Raw genomic sequence first — 24490 nt, forward strand, 5'->3', positions numbered from 1 at the left:
CCATATAGAGGAGGTCCTCAGGTTACAAACAATTTCCATTCCTGTCCAGGTTCACATCCCAATTTTGAATGTCTTTGTATGTCATCCATGTAGCTCTTTCAAGCTCTTCTATCGATAAACTGCATCCTGTTCTGAGTCAAAATTTTATAATCTTGACTGTTCACCCCAAACAACCTGCTGCCATCATTCATTCTTTGTGTATTTCTGATAGACTGGCCATCTAGCTCTTTGAAGAGAATTACTTGTGTTCTGTTTTGTATATTGAATTTACCCCATTGTTTCACAGCCATTGCACATCCAATCTACAGTGGAACCTCGGTTCACAAACGTCTCGGTACACGTACAACTCGGTTTACGACAAGAAAGTTCGCCAAACGTGTGCCTCTGTTCATGACCACACACTCAGTATACGAACAAGCCAATTTCCCTTTTGGTTTGTGCGCACAGATGATTTCCGCACGTGTTGTGTTGTTCTCGCTCAGACGTGCATGCGTGCTTTCGCTGTGAAGTCTTTGCGCTCTATATCATTTCCCTTCCGGTTCGTACGCACTGATTACTGTATTTAAGCACATGTTCAGCCTCTCCTTGTTCATTGTTCTCAGTCAGACGTGCGTGCTTTACCTGTGAACTCTTTGTGCTCTACAGTATTTCGTGTGCTTTTGCAGTTAACCATGGCTTCTAAGCAAGTGAAGAGTGGTGAGAATTATTGAGACTTAATTATGAGAAGTGTTGCAATGTTACTTTTCTCTTTTTTCAAATGTTCATTTTTTCCTTGTGCTTAAAACTCATTTAAAAAGAGTGTTTACAGCGATCGGGTTGTAATGCTATTAGCGTGAACTCCTGCAATGTTACTGTCTTGGTTGGCTTTTAAATAAAGTTCGGATTTGTTCAAATGTTCTTTTTTTCCCCCTGTGCTTAAAACTCATTTAAGAAGTGTGTTTACAGCGATCGGGTTGTAATGCTATTAGCGTGAACTTGGTTGGCTTTTAAATAAAGTTCAGATTTGTTCAAATGTTCCTTTTTTTTCCCACTGTGCTTAAAACTCATTTAAAAAAAAAAGTGTTTATACAGCGATCGCATTGTAAGGCTATAGGGTGAACTGCTGCAATGTTACGGGGTGGGGTGGGGGGGGCTCGCGTGCTGCTGAGAGGAGAGGGGGGCTCGCATGCTGCTGATAGAAAGCGAGCCTTCCCGTGCAGCTGAGCAGGGAGCCTGGGTGTTTGTGTCAGTGTTATTCAATGTTTTTACTTTAGTTTACTATTACACTGTGCATTCTATGGTGTAATTAACTATATTTGTGCTTAAAAATCTTCAAAAAATATATTTACATACAGTTTGTACGGTCTGGAACGGATTAATTGTATTTACATACAATCCTATGGGGGAAATTGCTTCGGTTCACGACCAAATCGGTTTACGACCAGAGGTTTGGAACGAATTATGGTCGTGAACTGAGGTTCCACTGTATCTGGAAATGGGTCTCGATCTGAATTGCCTTTCTCAAAATTTCTACCATTTTTTCCTGCAAGGCTTTTTTTTTTTTTTTTTGAGAGGTTTTCTTCTTCATAGAGCAGTGTTTCCCAAACTCGGTCCTGGTGAACCCCTGTTCCAACAGGATTCCTAATCAGTGACAACACCTGATAGCACTGATCTCATTTAATTAGCTGCTATTATTTTTTCTTTTATTCGACATTCAGAAAAGCATAGCAGCAGGATTTTTACATTTATAAGACATTTAGAAATATTTCTGCTTTTGCTATAGATTTAAATGCTTAACTCTCTTCTGTTGATTTCATTATACTTTGCCCTTTCACTGTGCAGTTTTTCCCCCTTTGTTGTATCTTAATAATGACAATTTAAAACGAACAGAGCAGACACGCAGGCAAACAACACTAAATAATCAAAGGCTGCAAGTACTTTAGCAACCGACCCACTAATGAGTAAATAATGGATTAATTAAACAATTAGAGGACCTAGAAAAGTACAATGAAAATAATGTTAAAAAGAAAAAAAAATACATTATTCCTATATAACTGCTTGGTACATTTTAATTTTTTTTTTTAAGCAAACTTAGTTTTCTAATTTCTATATTGTTCCCTAAACACAGAACTTGGGAAATATCAGTTCACTTAATTAGCCCAGGAGTTCAATTAAAAACAGAAGCTGGTTGGAACAAAAACCTGCAGCCACAGGGGTTTACCAGGACCGAATTTGGGAAACACTGTCATAGAGAGTCATGCCCATTGAGGCATTCTTTGTGTGATTTTGGGCTACATAAGAGGAATGGCAATTTGCTAGAATATGGTGTAGGTTAGTGCGGTTAACACTAGAATCCCTGAAGCCTACGAAAAAAGTCATAATCACAAGCCACCTTAAATTCCTTTGCACCTCTCCATCAACGTCATTGTTTTGTAAATGTGTCAGTAAGCACAAGCAGCCTCCTATCTCATTCCCTCACTGAAGCAGTTGAACTTCTCCTAGCTCAAGTCTCTTTATTTGGGTGTGAGGTGCCTGGAGCTGTATAGTATAAATAATATATTGAGTAAAGAAAGTTCTACAGATTATTTTGGAAATGCTGAACCATAAAATCCACTTGCAACTAAGAGCCCTGCATCTGAATACTACAGAGAAACTTTTTTTGTCTTAAATTGGTAAATGTGAACATTATGTTTATTTATATTGTGATACCTCTAAACTGCAGCACACTTAAAGACATTTGAAGATAACAATGACCAAGCAAAAAGGTTGTATTAATGCTAATTATTTACTACAAAGAACCATATTTCTGCCTTTATAAAAATTTCACTGACTGAGATACCCTAGCCTGCTTTCACAGTTGCAGTCCCAGAATGACTGTATTGTTATACAGACACAAATTTGTTTTACCGTTTGGTCATCTTTGACCACTTACATCTTGTTCACCATACATCTCAATACTGGGAGAAGGCTTAATCAGTCTCACTGATCATATAAAAGTCCTTATTAATTTACTAAATATAGTAATGAACAATGTAGGCTGGTAGTTAGTACTTCAGTGTGTTTCCAAAACCCCTCCTAATTATAAAGTAGTAACATTCCTCTTCTTGCTACTGCACATGGTACATGTCATGCTAACCATACTAATATTAACATGACATGTATCACACTTTGAAGAATTCTGAAAGTTATTTAATTATTATTAAATAACATTTGATACAAATATTAAGATTTGAAGAAGGATCTTCTGTGCATCTTCGCCCCATAATTAAGACAATCATTCATTTGCTTTCCAATTTGTTTTATCCAATTCAGTGTTGAATAAATAATTTCCCTGCAACAATGACCTGCAAAGCCGGAACCAATCCCAAATTCTTGCAATGCACATTCACACTGGGACCTAATACACATGTACAAGGAATGTGTGAAGATAGCCCAAGCATCTTAAAAACACCCAGCCAAGCACTGGGGAGCTACAGTTCATTGAAGCACAGCATGATCCCCTCCCTTCGGAAACTGGGCCGCAGGGCAGTATTCCAACATGTTAACGACCCCAAACACACCTCCAAGATGACCACTGCCTTGCTAAAGAAACTGAGGGTAAAGGTGCTGGACTGGCCAAGCATGTCTCCAGACCTAAACCCTATTGAGCATCTGTGGGGCATCCTCAAACGGAAGGTGGAGGAGCATAAGGTCTCTAACATCCACCAGCTTAAGTGAGGTCGTCATGGAGGAGTGGAAGAGGATTCCAGTGGCAACCTGTGAAGCTCTAGTGAGCTCTATGCCCAAGAGAGTTAAGGCAGTGCTGGAAAATAATGGTGGCCACACAAAATATTGACACTTTGGGCAAAATTTGGACATTTTTCACTTAGGGGTGTACTCACTTTTGTTGCCAGCACTTTAGACATTAATGGCTGTGTGTTGAGTTATTGTGAGGGGACAGCAAATTTACACTGTTATACAAGCTGTACACTGACTACTTATACATTATATCAAAGTGTCATATATTCAGTGTTGTCCCATGAAAAGATATAATAAAATATTTACAAAAATGTGAGGAGTGTACTCACTTTGTGAGGTACTGTAACTGCAGTCAGCCGCAAGAGGTTCATTGTGTTATGGAGAATATAAGTATACTTAAATAGCTGAGCTGCCTGAGGTTTTTTTTAACTGTACAAGTTATGTGAGATTTCCTCCTTTTTCAATAAATTCCAGGTGGAACCCTGGGCAGCGAGTTTAAAATTCTATTATAGTACAGAGTAAAGGGGAGTGTGGAAGAGGGGTGAAAAAGAGTGCAGGCAGGGTGGAATGGGTGGAGAAGAGTGTCAGGAGTAATTTGTGACACACGGGTATCAGCAAGTGCGAAAGGGAAGGTCAACAAGACAGTAGTGAGACCAGCTATGTTATATGGGTTGGAGACTGTGGCACTGACCAGAAAGCAGAAGACAGAGCTGGAGGTAGCAGAGTTAAAGATGCTAAGATTTGCACTGGGTGTGACGAGGATGGATAGGACTAGAAATGAGTACATTAGACGGTCAGCTCAAGTTGGAGGGTTGGGAGACAAAGATAAAGAAGCGAGATTGCGTTGGTTTGGTCATATGCAGAGGAGAGATGCTGAGTATATTGGGAAAAGGATGTTAAGGATAGAGCTGCCAGGCAAGAGGAAGGCCTAAGAGGAGGTTTACGGATGTGGTGAGAGAGGACATGCTAGTGATGGGTGTAACAGAACAAGATGCAGAGGACAGAAAGACATGGAAGAAGATGATCCGTTTGTGACAACCCCTAATGGGAACAGTCGAAAGAAGAAGACTACTCTAACAATAAAGTCTCTTTGGCAGGAATACTTGTAAAGACCTGAACGAAGTGGCTACCAAAGAAACCTGTCAACAGACCAGAGATACAACTGCAGAACAACATCTTGGTGGGAACTATGGAGGTGGGACAGGCAGGATTGAACTGTTTGCTCTAACTACGATAAAGCCCATGGATAGGAGAAGTGTCAACTGGTTCAGGATGAGATGCAAGCAGAGGTAGAAGGCTGTTGCGAGGTGGTCAGCATTTACAAAAAGATGGGAGTGTACAGAACTCCACAAGATCACTTGGTCATTGCTCTGGAGAATTAAACTATTACACATTGTGAGATATGGCCAGCTATTTATCCCGGCCAATACCCCCAGGCCGCCAGATGGAGCCCTCCTTGCAGCATGGAGGCACCCCGAATACCCTGAGGGAATTATGGACAGTGGACTTTTAATGCACAGCCCTGCTGGATACCACGGGGGCCGCCAGGAGTCGCTGCAGGGAGGTCCAGGGATTGTTATTTGCACCATAACCCGGAAGGGCTTCTTAATCACAGCAACACAAGATGTGCTTCCAGGGTGAAGAAAAAGGAATTTTATCTGACCCAGAAGTGTCCCATGTCACATGGACAGAGAAGGCGAAACACTTGCGGGTCAAGAACTATAAAAGAACGATGAGAAATCCCAGACGCTGAGCTGAGTTGGGAGGCAGGGTGGCTAAGCGTCTGGGAGCGGAGGATTGTTTATTATTGTAGAGATTATTGTTTATTGAAGTAGTGTGTAGTAGTGGTGCCTTGTGCACTTATTTATAATAATAAATATTCATCTTTGGACTTTTACCTGGTGTCTGACGTCTGGTCTGAAGGTTCAAGGGGTCAACAGTGCCTCTATTTGTCACAACATCAAGTTTCTCATCAAATCAGTCTATGACTAGCCTGCATTGCTGGAGTATGGTAAATATTCCAGCATGCCACATGTAGAAATGCCACCAGTAGAAAGGCACTTTGGAGCACATTCTTAGTCACCAGGCTTAGTTGTCTGATAAGACCCGAAAACACACTATAATCTCAGGTACATTACCGATGACATGTCCAAGTAGCAAAAGACGGTGTATTCTAGAACTAAAGGAAGAGCTAATATTTTCAGTTAACATAACTTCTCCTCTTAGCCTCTGTTTATTTAAGTGTTTAAAACTATAAAGAAAATTAGAGCATATGTCAATTGTTACTTTAAAATGACTTCTTCCACAAGAACATGGAGGTCCAGATGGAATATGGTAAGGGCAAATTTCACAGATACTTTACAAAACTTGTCTTTACACAGATTTTTGGAATACATTTACAAGTTCTGTACTACATACTAGGGCATTGGGGACCTACAAGACTCAACTGAATAATACTATGCAAGATAGATGAAAAGGGATTACATGGCCTGTACTTGCAAAAAAGTGTTCTTATGTGCTCATTTTTTTACAAGAACAGATATTCTACAGTAATTCAGAGCTGTTGAGAGCAGAAGCCTATACCAGGAACATGTGAAGGAGATCTGAACAGGTTGTAAGTCCTTCGCACCAAGGTCCTGTTCGCATAAAAGCAGTTTAAAACTGTCAGTTAACCTAAACTTGAGATAGCTGGGATTTCCGCACTCATACAAAACACATATGAAAACGTAAAATGAAAGTTGAGACGTGTGAGTGTGGTCTAGTGACCCAGCCAGAGTAGTTTAGTGGTACCTTCACTGGATGGGATGCCAATATAATGAATGGTCAGAAGTGGACATGTCAAGAAAAAAATATTGTCCTTGCACACTGGGTGGCACCGTAACTCTTGGCCTTGCTGTGGTTTGGATTTCTGCACGGCTACAAAGGAATTGCAATTGGAGAAAGCACCCCTGTCAGGGACATCTGGAGGCACTGGAGTGGCTTACCTGCCCTCATCTATATGAATCAGAAATAATTCTGAATTACATTTCAAATGTGCTAGTAATACTCCCAGGTCCAGCTTTACAAGATATCTCTCCTCCTCAGCTCTGTGAGCTTGAACTTGGGAGTGCAGGAAGGAAAAAGACTCACCTGTGCTACAGGAAGAGAAGGAAGAGATATATCTGTGGTAATGTATACAATGTAGAATTTAAAGAAAAAATTAATTATTTCTTTGGATCTGAGGTGTTGTCTTATTAATTGTATCAGGGGTTAGTCATACAAGAAGCCATGTGCCATCACAATTTATACTTTAGATTAGAGATCTTAATTGTCAGAAACACTACAAGAGCACAGTAAAATTCTTGTGTCACAGCTGCAGTGAGGTATAAATAATTACAGCAAATAAATAAGTTGCAGAAGATAAATGAATAAACAACAAAGGAAATAAGAAAAGTTGTTTTAAAAAGTTATGTACAGTACAGTTACACACATATTAGCAGGTGGGTACAGTACATAATGCAGTGCAGGTAGGAACAGGCTACTGGACATACAGTGACCTTATGGTCTGTTTCTTAAGCAAGTGGAGCGAGTGATGAGGCTTCCAAGAAAGCAAAAGTAAAAACAAGAGATTAACTAGAAGGCTGTCATTGGAGATGCTGAATTTAGCTTATGGTATAAAGCTGTGGAAGGTCAGCCCCAGTGACTCTGCAAGCTAACAGACAATCCTTTGGAGGAGTTTTTACTCCTGGCAAGTCAGGTTACTAAACCACATTGTGATGCATTGAGTATTGCAATAGTGAAAGTTCACTATTTTGGTTGCCACCTTAAAGCACTTTAGTTTCCTCAGAAAAATGAGATTTTGGAAAGCCTTTTTGAGAATGCAGATGGGAATGACTGACCACGAAAGGTGTTTGGTGATCAGGACATCCAGGAACCTGAATCTGCTGTGTGGTCAGGGACGACATTAATGTGGAATGGAGCATGACTGTCTTCATTCTTTCTGAAGTCAGCAATGACCTCTTTTGTTTTATTTTGCAGGTAGGCTCATTATTGTCACAGATCAGGCTAATCACAATGGTGACATCTGTAAACTTGATAACGCTGTTGCCCTCATACTTAGCTACACAGTCACAGGTGAATAGACTGTATGACAGTGGGCTAAAGCAGCAGCATTCTGGGAAGCTGATGTTGGTGAACAACATGGAGCTATTTTTGCCAGTCCTCACTCACAGCAAGTCAAACACCCAGCCATAAACGGAGATACACAGACCAATGTTTCTGAACTTTAGCACACCCCTGGATGGCACAATGGTGTTGAAAGCAGAGCTACAGGCAATGAACAGCATCCTGACATAAGTGTTTTTCCTTTCCAGATGTCCCAGAGCAGTGTGCAGAGCAAAAGAAAATGCATTTGTTATGCTGATAACCAAATTACTGAATACAGGGTAGCAGAGATGTTGTGGTTAATGTGGCTTATGACCTGTTTTTCCAGATTCTTCATCACCACGAAGTTAGCACAATGGGATGATAGTCATTCAAGTAGGAAACAGAAGATTTCTTTTGCACAGAGATAATTCTGGTTTTCCTAAAAACCATACATAATGACAGGGACAAACTGAAGATGTCAGTGTACAACCATAAGAGCTGGGTGGTACATGCCTTTAGGATGAAGGACAGGATGCCACCTCTCTAGCGGCTTTGTGGGGTTTCATTTGTTTAAAAGTTTTACTCATGCCAGCCAAAGTCACCTGCAGGATGGCACAGCTTGCTAGGAGTGCTGGAAACATGACATCACTCACCAAGTCTCAGGCTTAAAACAAGTGAAGAAGCAGTTCAGTTCATGACCGCCTATAAACATTTTCACAGTCAACACAGATCGTTGCTGCCGACATTTTCCAACTTGCTTCTGTACTGTGCCTTTACCAAGTTGTTAACCCTTCAAAGCTTGTACCTGGAGCTCTTGTAGTACTCTGTCCTATGAACTAAAAGCAGCAGTATGCTCCCTCAGGCCTAGCACTAGAACTCTAATAGAACATTGAGCACATTTATCTGTGCAATATCTTATTAGCTATTTTTAAATGGGTGTACATGCATGTATGTGTACAGTATGTGTGTATGGGTACAGATGTATATAAGTATATATATATATATGTGTATGTATATTTACATATACAGTATGCTGTTAATTACTCTTATTGTGTGAATGTACCAATAAGATTGGCAATTAACTTTGTTGTACTTTGTGCACTGACAATAAAGGAATAAAGGAATCTAAAGTTCTTCTTTTGATGTACAAGGCCTTCCATGGACCTACACCACCCTATTTAGCTGAGCTAATTATATCATACACTCCAGTACATCCTCTTCACTCTGTTAATGTTGGTCTTTTGGTCATTCCCCCAGATAAGAAAAAAATCAGCTGGTCACAGAGCATTTGTCTACTGTGCATCATATAATAGGAATTACCTTCCATTATGTGTTAAAGAAGCACATTCAGTTGATATGTTTAAATCAAGACTAAAAACCTAGATTTACTCCCTTCAACACGCCCTAGAATTCAATCAAGTCTATCACCTTTGAAACATTGCCTTAAATGGTTATTTTTTTAATACTTGCTGACATACCTTAACTTGGTGTTTTAATGTCATTTTATTTAAATAAACATTGACTTTTTGTTTAATTTCTATTTTTATTTACTTACTTTACATCTTGTCCCATGTATTCTTATTTGTACATGGTATTGGGACTATGCTCCATGGTGATTCTGCACTTTAAATACAGTTGATAAGATTGTGTTCCGGAGTACAGCACAGAACTTCCATTACCAAAGCTTAGCACACTTAAGTACTGGTTTGTAAGCAGGCAGTAGAAGCACTGATACATGATCAGACTTGCTAAAGTGTGGGCACAAGATAGACTTGTAGGTGTCTGTAACTGTGGTGGAGCAGCGTTCCAGTGTCTGATCGCCCCTGGTAGGGCAGGTGAAGTGCTGGAAGAGCTTAGTGAGGACTTCCTTGAGGTTGCAATGGCTGAAGTCTCCGGTGATGATGGAGATTACTTCTGATTGCTGGTTCTCTTGTTTACATATGACATCATACAGCTCAACTAGCACAGATTCAACCAGAACTTCCAGTGGAATTTAACTAGCTGAGGAACTCTCTATCAGCAGGTAAAAAAGCCAGCACTTGACTGTCGGGTATTCCAAAATAGGAAAACAGAACTGGGAGACCACTTCCACATCAGTGCACTGTTAATAAAATAGCACATACTACCTCCCTTTGTCCTGCCAACGATTGCTAGGTTGTGGTCCAAAAAGTGTACAGAAAAGCCCTGAGGTTTTTAACAGCCGTAACTACTATACTAGTGTGGACAACATTAGTTCAGTAACTGAAGTGTTATTATGTAAACAAGTCTTAAGAAAATGAAATATTTTCAATCTAGCTCATAGTACTGAAATTGGACTTTAAAAAAGTAAATAAGAAATGACAGAAACTTAAAGATGTCAGCAATTGTGTTTCTCACTGCACATTGGTCCTTAGTGAATATTAGTGTAGGCACGTTCCATGCATTGGACTGGAACTCTGTCCAAAGCTGTTTTCTACCTTGTGCTACCAAGACAGGACCTGGCCCTTGAATTGGGTTAAGCAGGACTAATACTAATGGTATGTTATTTATTTAAATAAACTGTCAAAGTGGAAGTAGAGATAAATGAACATTTTGAATGGAAACTCAAGGTACTGATTAGTAGATCATAAAGTTAGAAAAATAATTTCTGCCTACCTGTGCTCCATGTAAGCTGTGAGAGGATCAACACAAGCCGTAACACAGCCCACAGCATAAGCTGCATGCACATCAGGATCTGGATGAGACTGAAAGGCCTGTATAACATCAATAGCATCTGTGTACCTAAAAAACAATAAATTGATAATATGAGAGGACTCTTGAGTAGCCCAGGAAGTGTACAAAGGCACCAACCACTTGATGTATAGAAGAACATATTTAAAAATAACATAATAGTTTTTCATGTCAAGGTTATTTAAATTGGAACTTAAACAGAAAAAATAATATTTTGAAAGCTATTATGTTTATATAGGGGCATAAAAGTACTTTACAAGTACAGCAGGAAGTTAGTCAACAGCAAGGCACACTTCAGCACACACCAAATTCACTTATAACAATGCCAAACTATTATTTTTGAATTCATTATCGAACAAGTGTCAGAAGTAACTGGAACAATTGGTAAAAGGCAAGCAAGTGGCAGTGTTCAGTTAAAATGAGCAGGGGTAGTCTTTGGTTTGAAAAAAGGAACACTAAGACATGTAGCAGAACGTTAGAGTTGTAAAAGCTACTGAGCAGAAAACTAGTTAGATTAAGAGTTGGCAAAGGCTATAGCAAAGTTAACATGGTGAGTTACAAGGAAGCAGAGTGAGTTGAAAGTGTAGATTTTTTTGGATATGTACTGGAAAGATATTTAAAGGAAATCTCTCAGCGCTGGAGTTACTGTAAGCACTGAGGCAGTGGTGTCACTGTAACAAGCACAGCTTGCATTGGTTCAAAGTGTGTGAATGAGGCATTTCAAATATTGAATTATTAAGTATAAATTAAGAAAAGGGGGTTCTTTCAATAAGGTAAAACAGTTCTGCAATTCTTATGGCATAACAGAATCTGTTTTAAGTGTCACATTTAAATCACTGAAAGGCAGGCTTAATGAAAAAGATGTGTGAAGCTGTATGTTACATGGGAGTGAGGTATTGCTAACAAAGGTGGAACATTTAGAAGAGGTTGTGTGCTAAAGAAAATTGGACTAACAAGATTTGGGCACTGAGGTGAATAAGGAATGAAAGGCGGGAAATGACTAGGTGAAGAAGTATAACCTCAATGGAGGGTTAAGGGGATGAAGTAAAAATATATCATCAAAAACAAACTGAACTTGTTTGCTGTAATACACCAACCCGAGTCAACACACAAGCTGTAGTAATAATGAAGATCTTTAAACTGTGTGTGAGAACTTATAGAGGAAATTTGAACTCTGAGAGTACATGACAAATCCACATATAAGACACCTCTAGTCCAGGGGTTCTCAAGGTCGGTCCTGGGGGCCCACTGTGACTTCAGGTTTTTGCTTCAACCAGATTCATAATTAGAGACAACTAATAACACTGATCTCAATTAATTAGCTGGTATTTTTTCTCTTATCTTATTCTACATTAAGAAAGCACAGCAGCATGATTTTTATATTTATACGACATTTAGAAATATTTCTGCTTTTGCTATAAATTTACATGCTTAATTCCCTTTTGTTATTTTCATTATATTTTGCCCTTTCTCTGTGCAGTTTGATCCCTTCATTGTATCTTGATAATGACAATTAAAAATGAGCAGAGCAGACACCCAGGCAAACAACACTGAATCGTGAAAGGCTGCAACTACTTTAGCGTTAGACCCACTAATTAGAAAACAATAGATTAATTAAACAATCAGAACACCTGGAAAAAAACAATGAACATCAAGAAGAAAATATTGTTAAAAAGAAAAAAAATACATCATTCCTATATAACTGCTTAGTACATTTTAATTTTTTTTTTCATTTTAGCAAACTTAGTTTTCTAATTTCTATATTGTTCCCACAACACAGAATCTGGGAAATAACCATTCACTTAATTAGCCCAGGATTCTAATTAAAAACAGAAGCTGGTTGGAACAAAAACCCGCAGCCACAGTGGGCCCCCAGGACCGACCTTGAGAACCCCTGCTCTAGTCTAAAGATTACGAAGCACTATCCAGCTAAGTACAAAACAATTCCCATAGTCATATTTCAAGGGTAAGCTCTAGCAAGAAATCCAACTTGTTTAGGGTCACATAGTGGTTAGAACTGAACCAGTAACTCTAGCCACTAAGCCTTCAAGAGAAAAGTACACTGGGAGTTTATCAATTTTATATTAATTCATGATTATGCTTTTAAAGTGAATAAGGTAAAATCTGAACACTACATATATTAAGGAATCTATAAACAAGTAATATAATTTCTATGGTCTGGACTCCCAGCTCCTAGGGTTTGCACTTGGAATTCAAATCTTGGTCTTTAAAGGTTAAATTACTGGTGATCTTAAAATAAAGTTAAATTACTGGGGTTTTAAGTCTACCCTCAGATTTCTTCACTAAATTTGAAAATATATTCACAGACTATATTTTACACAATTATGAAAAACTTGTGGAAACACCTTTTTCCCCCCATTTACTGTAGTATATATGTTTGTCAAAGTCGGTATGAACTTTGTATTCCTCATATTTTGGCTTGAATAGCCATTTCCTGTTGGCTGACTGTTAATCTCTCATGTGGTACCTTAAAATAAGATTTTTTATTAAGAAAAATAGAGGAACCACCATGATAAAATTCTTGTATTGCTTCCTCTCCACCATCTACATTAAGTTTTTACTAATAAAGTCATACTAATAAAGTTGTTCAATCTTGCCATTAATGCTAAGGAGTGTGGGGTTTAAGTTTAGTTTTCACAGCAGTGATAAAACAGTACTTACCCAGGGGTGACTATCAGTAGTCGTACTTTTTTTCGGATAAAGGCAGAATGACGAGCTCCACGGCCTCGTTGGGATTCCAAGACACTTGATAGGTAACGCTGGAAATTTGCAACATTGAAATTATCACAGCTTTCTAAGGCTTGCCGATAAACTACCCATCTGCATCCAAGACAAGAAAAGAACCACTAAATTTACAAACATTTACTCACAGGTAATGGACTAATCAGCACATAAGAGTAAAAGATAACTAAATGCTACTACAGAAAAAAAATTTCTAAAATAGCAATAAATAGCAAAACTCATTGAAAAACGGACAATCATAAATAAGAGGAAGGGGAAGAAACCCTATTGTGCAGTTGGAAGACATGCAAATATTACTGCCCTTAACATGTTTTTCACATCACAAGCATTACTCTAGTAATACTTAACACTAGTATTACCAAAGCCAATGAAAAAACTCGTAATTTCCGGCCCACCTTAAATCCCTTTGCACCTCTCCGTCAGCCTCTTTTGTCTTCTAAATGTGTCGATAAGCCCAAGCAGCCTGCTATACCATCCCCCCACCGCCTCAGAACAGGCAAGACCTTCTCTCAGTTCTTGCCTTGATTGATTATCTGGAAGTGAGCTACCCAGAATTGTAAGGGGAAATAATTTGATGTGTTTTGTGTCTGCAACAATCTATGTAAACACATCATTAAAACAGAAACAGTGCATTGTGGCACTGATTCAATATAATTCATATTATTCATATTCATTCACACTCTTTCTTGCGCTTGTAATCAGTGACCGCATTTATTTATTTTTTTGATCTTGCCAGTGTCCACTTTTGAGTGCATGGTGCCGTTTCTTTTGTACTCCAGGACATGCAAAGGAAAGAATAGTACAGAGAGTACTTGCACCTTTTGTGAAAGTGTTTATTTGATATTTGGCCATCAGCCTTCACACATTATACAGTTCATGTCTGTATAATGTGAAATGTCTGTTCATTTTGTTATTTATTACTTACTAAAACATGAAAAATATTTCTGTTTTAACAATGTGTTTACATAGATTGTTGTAGACACAAAACGCACACCAAATTATTTCCCCTTACAATTCTGAGTAGCTCACTCCCAGAGGCAGGAACTGGGAGAACCTCTTGTCCTCACAGGTGGCGCAGTGGTAGTGCTGCTGCTTTGCAGTAAGGAGACTGTGGAAGATTGGGGGTTCGCTTCCCGGTTCCTCCCTGTGTGGATAGCGCTTTGAGTACTGAGAAAAGCGCTATATAAATGTAATGAATTATTATTATTGCCCGTTCTGAGGTGGTGGGGGAGATGGTATAGCAGGTTGCTTGCTGACTGGGCTTATCGACACATTTAGAACGGAAAAGACGCTGACGGAGAGGTTTGAAGGGATTTAAGGTGGGCCGGAATTACAAGTTTTTTTGCTGGCTCTGGTAATTCTAGTGTTAAATTAAAATAAGGAATACAAAGATTTTATAATATTAGGATTTAGTCATCATGATATTAAGGTTCACAAAGCTTTGGCAAACCAATCCCACAAAAACTGAAAATGACGAATATCATTTAAGAAAAGGGTTACTTTTAATGAGATGTAACAAAACCTTTAAATAAACTGACACAAGCTCCTACATGTGGAACTGATTCAGAAGTAGTTAGTCAAATTTCAAATCATACTTCACACAATGCAAGAACATTTCATACAAGAAATTAGAAACAACAGAACACCTCTCACTGGATATGTTAAGGAGATCAAAATACTGACGCTTATAAAGGAAAATACTGACCATACTAGCTGCAGAGGTGGGTGACATTTAAAAGGGATTTTTCAAAGGATTACTACTAGTAGTACTAGTAGTAGAAATTGTTCAAATATCTACTGAAGTCTTTGGAAATCTGGTCTATGCCTTTTCTACAGTTTATTACACGTAGTACAGCTTCTCCTTCTAATCACGCCTGTCACTGTTCACACGATTCATTTTCTCAAGCTTGACAAACTCTCTCTGTAGTGTTTTTTTGCGAAGCTTTAATCATATTTGACATCACTGAGTTTTTTTAAACATGTTTGATGATTTGGTTGGAATGATAATTTAGAAGATAATTTCCTCGAATTTCTACAAAACTGCTTTAACACTAGAATCTCTGAAGCCTGCGAAAATATCGTAATGCCAGGCCGCCTTAATTATACTCAAACCTCTTCATCACTGCGTTAATTGTACACTGATAGCACACCAAGGCAGCTGAATTCAGACACAAAATACAGCTGAAGTGCCTGCCCACAGTGATTAACACATTTGTAAAACATAGGCACTATCACTGCACAATTAAAAAAGTGATGAGGAGGTGCAAGTAAAAGTAAGGTGGTCCAGCATCATGAATATTTTTGCAGGCTAGAGTCAAGTTTCCTTTAACTTTACCTGCTGGACATAAAGAAATCTGTTTATATTATATATGTTGACATGAAATTCTCTGATGGACGATAATGCTGTGCTATGAGCTAGTTAACATCTAAGAGTACTACATTTTAAATAAAACACCATTATTACTGCTAATAATGTCAGGCTAAAATATTACTCTAAATCTGTCCAAACATTATACATCCGCAGTATGTTCTAATGAGTAAAGCTTGCTACTCTTTAGGAAATGTCAGCTAAGTATAATCTATTAAATATAAACATACCTGCCATGTTCTTTGTTGAAATTAACAAGAAAGTTGCATAGGTTATCCTTGTGGCTGCCAGGAAGCCCGGTAATAATGGAAATTACCATCTATTGAGAAAAAAGCGAAGCAAAGTTTACCTCTGACTTCATATGCCAATAAAATGGCATACACAATTTAATTGCAAATATCTAAATAGTTCAAAATGAGAGACAAGTATGCTATTCAGATAAAAACCTACGTTTTGCTTTTAAAAACACATCATCAATTACATTTTGCATCTCACAGAGGTGTGGGAAACTTCGTGGGCATGTCACATCTCTCTGAATGAAATTTCACAGAGCAGTTAAGAATACTGTGAATCACACATAGGATAGTCAAAAGCTTTTCTTACCACTTTTCTCTAATTGACTGCTACAAATCCAAAAGCAAAAAATTTAATATAGAACAAGCACGTGGGTCTTTCAAGGCAATATTTAATATGGACTGCATCCTTAAAATCACAATCATGCACATGATCTTCCTGGCAATGGCTTAGACCTTCAATCTCTTTATTGTAGGTTAATAACCATGCTTCTGCAGTTTTAATTTGTTATTTGAATGCTGGATAATAGTGATATATCCTAATATATATATCTAAAAACAAAAGCATGAAATTTCAAACAAGAAAGATGAAGCAAATTCAAGGTTTAATGAAATATGAAGTATATATTCAGGACTTACAGAGATACTGATAGATGAGCACCTGCTTTTTGCACATTAGTTACCAGGGAATGCAAGTCTCTGTTCCTTTACGGAAGCTTGACTGCTTTGACATAATCATCAGTTGTACAAGTACTATACCTTCTCATCTTCTTTAAGGACAGTTGTTTGCAATGGATGCAGAAGTGCTGCAAGATGGGAGTTCTTTACAGGCTCGTGACCAACACTGCTGCTCAAAGCAAAATGAGAGAGGAATCTGTAATCAAAAATAGTGATTTCGATTAAGACTATGTTTAATCTAACACCTTTGCCAAAATATAGCACCCTAGTACCCCTTAAAAAAATTCAATTTAAATACAATTCATATATTAAATGTCTGACTGTTCCAAAATGACCCAAATGCATTATTTATCTAAGATTACCCCATTATGCTAACTGTAAACATATAAAAAAAATATATGCATATACACCAGAAAAAACTAAGTAACAGACATACGTTTCGATAGAGGGGAGAATGGTCAAACCAGACTTAGACTGGAAACGGCTGTCACTTATTGGGATTGAATTATTCTCGTAATGTTTCTGTAATACTGAATGCCTAAAACAAAACATGGCACATTACAATAGATTAGTTCTCTTTAAAAATCTCATAACTTTTGAAATTTGAAAGTTTATTATCTTCTGTGTCATAGATTTACATTAAAAAACAAACGCATGCAATTCAGAAGTCACAGTTTTGAGACAGAAAATTAATTTTTTATTTACAACAAACTTACATAAACTTAATAAACTGAAATTTTAGTGATCACTAAACCAAATCTTATTGTGTGTATATATATCATATTATAATATATATATGAGAGTGAGTCAAGCTAAGGTTAGAAAATGGGATTTATTAGAAAATGGAACAAACCTTAACAAAACTGACAATCTTATTTCTCAAAGTAGTCTCCACCGTTCTCAATGCACTTGTGCCACCTGTCTGGAATTACGTGGATTCCAACAGAATAAAAGGTTTTGTCTTGTCCTCGCAACCACTCGTGCACCCGAGTTATTGTTGAACACTACATGCCGAGGGGTACTACAGTTACTAGTGCTAGTTACTTTGACTTGCTGAAGACCAATGTAAAGCCTGCTATTCGATCCAAGCGGTGTGGACTACTGTCTCAAGGAGTCCTTTTGCTAAGAACACCAAGGCTTGTCTGGAGAAACTGAAGTTTGAGGTATTATTGCCTCATCCTCCTTATTCGCCAGATTTGGCACCGTGTGATTTCCACATTTTTGGAACGCTAAAAAATAATCTGAGTGGTTGTCGATTCAAGACAGATGACGACATGAAGAAAGCAATAATATATATATATATATATATATATACACACACACACACACACAGCCTGGCCTAAAAAAAGTCGCCACCAAAAAAAAAAAGGTCACACACTCTAATATTTCGTTGGACCGCCTTTAGCTTTGATTACGGCACGCATTCGCTGTGGCATTGTTTCGATAAGCTTCTGCAATGTCACAAGATTTAGTTCCATCCAGTGTTGCATTAATTTTTCACCAAGATCTTGCATGATGGCTGCATCACTTCATCTGCCTCTCTTCTTACCCTGATGCGCCCATCACTCTGGAACAGGGTAAATCTGGACTCATCAGACCACATGACCTTCTTCCGTTGCTCCAGAGTCCAATCTTTATGCTCCCTAGCAAATTGAAGCCTTTTTTTCTGGTTTGCCTCGCTGATTAGTGGTTTTCTTACGGCTACACAGCTGTTCAGTCCCAATCCCTTGAGTTCCCATCGCATTGTGCGTGTGGAAATGCTCTTACTTTCACTATTAAACATTGACCTGAGTTCTACTGTTTTTCTTCGATTTGATTTCACCAAACGTTTAAGTGATCGCCGATCACGATCATTCAGGATTTTTTTCCGACCATATTTCTTCCTCGAAGACGATGGGTCCCCACTATCCTTCCAGTTTTTAATAATGCGTTGGACAGTTCTTAACCCAATTTTAGTAGTTTCTGCAATCTCCTTAGATGTTTTCTCTGCTTGATGCATGCCAATGATTTGACCCTTCTCAAACAGACTAACATCTTTTCCACAACCACGAGATGTGTCTTTCGACATGGTTCTTTAAGAAATGAGAAGCAACTCATTGCACCAGTTGGGGTTAAATAACTTGTTGCCAGCTGAAAGATAATCGCCCATGCAGTAATTATCCAATAGGAGGCTCGTACCTATTTGCTTAGTTAAATCCAGGTAGCGACTTTTTTTTTTGGCCAGGCAGTGTATATATACACACACACTGACATATATACAAGGCTTGACTGAAAAGTATCCGGCCGTATCATATGACAATTAGATACATTTATTGAAGAAGATACAAGACAAAGACGCCTCAGTCCCCTTCAAAGTAGGCACCTTGGGACCTCACACATTTCTCCCAGCACCTCTTCCACTGTTCAAAACACTTTGCAAAATCTTTTGTTGGAATCGCCATTAGCTGACTTGTCATATTTTACTGAATCTTATCAACAGTGTGAAATCTCCTCCCTTTCAAAGGTGATTTCTGTTTTGGAAAAAGCTAGAAGTCTAGAACATGGATCACTTTCAACAAATTATCTGCCATCTTTGAAGCATTTGTGCTGCCCTCATTGCATCGTCCCCGGAAAGCCGCCTGAGTCACCCAAATAATTTCTGCAGAGGATTGTTCAAACATAACGCAAAATCTGATGTAGATTCATTGCTTTATTTGCTTAATCATTTTGAATGCAACAGCCACACAGTATACATGCTCACTCAACATTGTCTAGCACCCCAGGTGAATAGTCCAGTGAAGATGTACACATATAGTAACATAACAGTCACTACAGTAGACAGGCTATTCCACTCTTGTAGTGTTCCCAGGTGTCGTCTAGCTTCTTGTGTGGTGTCCTATCTCCCCATTATCATCTGCAAGGCTGTATTTAAAATGCCCTGGGAGTCATCACCTTCCTTCTTGAGCCTTCTCAGACTTTTAAGGTACAACAAGACACAGCACATCTGTGAATACCCTACCATCAACTACCTGTTTAGTCGCTGCCCATCTCTAGGGAGTCAATGCTGGCTACTACAATATATTATTACATTCTGGCTGAAGACTAGAAAACATTCATTGACAAAAATAAGCAATAACAGAGGAAATTAGAAAGAGGACAAAAACTCTTTCATAGCACTTTCAGTTATTAACCTTTGTGTCAGTGAATAAGCACTGTCTGGCAGAAGAAGCCATATTTCAAGAAGGGAATTGCATAGCCTGCAGTCTTATGCCAGAAGGACTCACACCAAGGACAAAGGACTATGTAACAAAGACTAAGAGTGTAGTACACTGCAAGCAAAATTGTTCACTTGAACTCTGAGAAAAGACATGCAACAACACCATATAGCATCAGACATCATTTTGAAACATTTTGTATTCTAAAACTATTTATGGCAAGATAAATTAAAACTCTAGCTGGTAAATAGCCATCTAAGTATCTTCTTTGTCAAATCTGATTATTATTGTGTAACATAGTAATTAATAACTATGTCAGATACACTTCAAAATTTTACAGGCTTTTAACTAATTTGGAAACAATACACATTTGAGTTACAGTATAACCACTTGGCCCACTCTCACCCACAGCTGTATATCTGAGCAAGGTCAAACTGACTGTGACTGTATGATAAAATTCCAAAATTGAAACAGTGAACAAAAAAGCTTTATGTCCAGAAAACAACTAAACAAAGAGCTGCCAGCGTCTTCTGTATTATGTACCTGTGTTGCCTGCCTTTCATTGTTTATATACAAGTAGTTATCTTACTTCTATAATCCTGGTGTACATATACATTAATATTCCATTTTTTTAACTAAGTGCGCTTCAGGTATCTCAATACAAGGCTAATGACTGGGAACTCTTTTTACAGTGAAAGGCACGGAAAACAAAATGGAAGCCTTACAGTATTGTAAAAAAAAGGCCAATAATTAATCAATTAGCATCAGTTCGTCAATTTCTCATCTCTTACCAATATTTTCCTACAATATACTCCACAGCCTACACCATGACCACAAGAAATAGGTCTAACCATAAGTAACACTAATTATGTTTTCCTTTGGAATGAAAAAACAAAACGAAAAGTCAACAATCACAGAGAACACTGGTACAGGGAAAGAAGGGAGACACACTAATGCACCTTCCAAGAAGAAAAAGTGCAAACGTAGTCTGGTAAGGAGATGCTTACCAACATCATTAAAAAGGGAACTCTCGAAGTAACAAGTACAATAGAAAAGAAATCTGGCACAGTTTTAGTTATTAGACATCTACACAAACGGAGTAACTGCACACAGATTACAAGCAAGACTTTATAAATGACTGAGAAAACATCTCTAAATTGAGAAAACTTGAAGCAAGGTAAATGGATAACTCACATAAATCTGTAATCCTCAGTGAGTTGTTCCCTCAGCACAGTCTTTAGAAATACTCCAGAACCTCTGTTCTGCTTCTTCAATGAAGGTAAAACCTAAGGCAAGATTTACAAATGAACACTTAACTGAACATCTGAAAAGAAAAAATAATGTTACTACAGCTGCTTCTATGTTTGCTAATACAGAATTCCTCAGTCTGAATTTAGTGTTTACTCTAATAGTTAATTATATAAACAATCAGGTTGAAAATGTTAAAGCTAAGATAAGAAGCTCAATTCTCAGAGTAGCCCCTGAAAAAATTGTTTAGAAATCTTAAAACTATATTACTATAAACAAATCAAGAAGTCTGTATAATCAAAAGAAAGAGCTTTAAGGCCGAGTATAAATAGAGGAAAATAAGTTAATATTTTGATTCTAGAATCATATACCAAAACGCAAATAGACTTGACAGTCTTAATTTTCTTATAAGCAATAATGTGAAAAATCTGAGATTATTGTTTTCAACTATTGGACATCTATTAATGGAATGGTTCCTGAAATCTCTTCAAAGTCTAAAAATGATAATTCTGTGGCATTGCTTGAAGAATAAATGAATAATACAGGATGAAATATAATACAGATGTTAAAAACAAGCCTTTTTCAGTTTCAGTGTGCTCAATATAATTAATGAAACTCCCTTACTAAAACAGGTTTATCTGAATTGAGTAGAATAATTGCTTAGTTAAAACCTTCAACTTACATCCTGATCCAGTCCCACATTTCTAATGTACTAATGTATACTGTACTAGAGATAGCTGTTCATTACATACTGCTATTATCCTAGATTCTTTAAAGACAGCAGCAGTAAACCACAGCTTAAGAAAAATAATCTTGACTGTTTAATTTTGGGCAATTTTAGATCTCTCTCTAACCTAGCTTTTTATAGTACTTTTTCAGCAGTTAAATGATTACTTGCATAAAAACTCTAATCAGGAAAAATATCGGTCAAAAGAAGCTAATGACGTGAGGCTTACAGCCAATGTCACATTACATGACTTCTGATTGTTGAGTATGTCAGACTTGCCAACTGAGGTTGCCGAGCTTATCGGCAGACCATGTCAATTTACATAACTGAAAAATCGTTGGCCATGTTAAATTAAGCTGCATGCAGTCCACCCAGCACAGTTGTGCTTTCTCCTTTTTCTACGTGCTTCCAGACTGAGTGGGTGCTATACAAAGAGTTAACAACTATGATGAGTTCAGCTACAATTTTGGCCCTTATTTATTTCTTTCTATTTAGCTGTGATACGTAAAACATGAAACATCAGACACATTAGCTTGTATTCTGTTTGTGAGATCCAAAACATGTGTTCCTTATCCTTGATGTTGCATTACATGTACCTCTGGATGAGCATTAATTGGTTCTTAGCTCTCATGCTTATAGCCAACCTCAACAACCAATGTCAAAAATCGAGCAAGTTGTGGATTATGTGGAGTGAATCACTAAGTATGTCACATTATGCGACTATCCTTCAGGGAGTGTGCCACCAACTGCCTTCAACTTGCTGAAACTGGTTAGAATGAAGTGCTGGGTATGTCAGACTAAACAACCGATTAAAAAGGGCCACACGATGACAGCTAAGATTACGTAAATGAAGGCTGTGCCTGAAAATTGCTCGGAAAGTCATCTAATGTGACATGGCCTTTAGTTTAATGGTAAAAACAATCTGTTCTTGTCAATTTGGATACCATTAATCACAAAGCACTCTGGAAGACAGAGTGATCATTAACCACCTGGGTCAATGAAGGAGTCTTTCTGATAACATCTTAAGCTGGTTTTAGTCTTGCGGAACTGGAAGAAAATTCTTAATAAAATGTATTATTATGGAGATCCATGAAGTCATATATGCTGTGCCATATGAGTCATTTCTGGCCTGACTGTTATTCTCAATCTAATGCGGCCATGAGGGCATGTTATTTATAAAAACACAAGGTGAATTGCCACAGCTACATGAACGACACAGTATTGACAGTTCCAAATGACCCTGATGCTCTAAGCCCTCTATTCCAGTGCCTTAATAATATTACAGAATGGATGTGCATTATTTTCCTTAAACAAAAAAAAAAAAAAAAAAAAAAATTTTAGCTGTTAGCAGAAATAAGAAAATGAGCATCTTAGATATAAACTAGATCATCTTGTTTTACAATTAAGGGCAGAAGAAAATAATCTAATATTATTACAGATTTGGGCTTAAACTTAAAAACACCATAGCCATATGTCTAAAACTGCATTTGTTATTTTAAAAAACATTTCAAATTTTGTCAGAGATCTAACCTTTGCAAATGCTTAACAGTTAACACTTGCTTTTGTTTTTAGATGATACTGTAATGCACTCCTAACAGGGCTACCAGAGAAAGACATAACTTGGCTGCTGTTAGCATCTTAAACAAAAAAAATATGCAATCTGGGAACATCTTGCCAGTCTTTGTATCAATTCACTGGTAGCTGTTGTCTTTTACAACTGATTTTTAAAATACTTAATATGGCGTTGTATAGACCTGTGTATGGCTTTTTTTATTATGGAGTGTCTGTTCCCCTACATTCCTAATAGTAACTTTAGACTCTTAAGACATTGTTTTGCTTATTGTTCCAAGAGCAGAGTATAAAAGAACTGAAAATGCTGACATCATGCACCAAAAATCTGGCATTCTATACCAATAGATATGCTGGACTACTTTTGATGTTGGAGGGATATAGAGGATACACCTATTGATGAGACCTGCTGTTTCCAATCTTTTAGGACAGTGCATCATAACAGTAATGAACAACACTATCATATTCATGGATTGATGAATGCCACTAGGGAGCTAGAAGTCTTTTGCCCTTGGAACCATTAGAGGCTTATTTTCTCCAGCATCCTATAGGATAAAAGTTTTGGTTTCTCTTCTCCTCCATGGATATCTGATTATAGTATCAGACTCTGGTGTTCGCCATTGTAATTATTAGAAGCTTAAAAATTGTGTTTAGTTAACAGAAGCAGAATTCACTTTATTGGTCAGGTACACTAATGCATACGAGGAATTTGTCTTGATAGTACTGGCAATGTACAAGGATAACACAAAATACAAAATATAAATGTAAGAAGATAAAATATGATGCAGCATACAAGGGCAATACAAAACAAAATAAAAAGAGAAGGATAATATATAATATATATTATATATACACATACACACACACACACTCTGAGTAGAAGCTTAGACCTCATTAGTAACAATAACTTACATGTGGAGAAAAATAAAACTGTTTAGGTGACAGGTTGTTTTAGCTTTCACTGAACGCAGACATTTGCCTGTCTTTGAAACAGGTAATGCCCTGGGTGAGTCAGATCAGCAATAATGCTCCTTACCGTGGACTAGTTGTTTGGTAAGTTACAGCCTACAGTATGATCCATTCACGGGCTTTGATGATG

The 24490-nt window shown here is 37.7% G+C and overlaps 1 protein-coding gene across 2 annotated transcripts in view; it reads right to left on the minus strand.

Moving 5' to 3' along the window:
• The window catches only part of dnaaf9 (dynein axonemal assembly factor 9), a 172934-nt gene that overhangs the window by 33549 nt on the left and 114895 nt on the right, over positions 1 to 24490 (minus strand). For both annotated transcript variants that reach the window (XM_028801454.2, XM_051928226.1), the window contains exons 23-28: positions 21042 to 21133; positions 17090 to 17191; positions 16735 to 16849; positions 15913 to 16001; positions 13234 to 13392; positions 10477 to 10602 (exon numbers count right to left, since the gene is read on the minus strand). In XM_028801454.2, the coding sequence (XP_028657287.1) occupies positions 10477 to 10602; positions 13234 to 13392; positions 15913 to 16001; positions 16735 to 16849; positions 17090 to 17191; positions 21042 to 21133 (683 nt within the window). The remainder of the gene's footprint in view (positions 1 to 10476; positions 10603 to 13233; positions 13393 to 15912; positions 16002 to 16734; positions 16850 to 17089; positions 17192 to 21041; positions 21134 to 24490) is intronic.

Source organism: Erpetoichthys calabaricus, chromosome 5 (assembly GCF_900747795.2).
Source record: "Erpetoichthys calabaricus chromosome 5, fErpCal1.3, whole genome shotgun sequence".
In the NCBI taxonomy this organism is placed as follows: domain Eukaryota; kingdom Metazoa; phylum Chordata; class Cladistia; order Polypteriformes; family Polypteridae; genus Erpetoichthys; species Erpetoichthys calabaricus.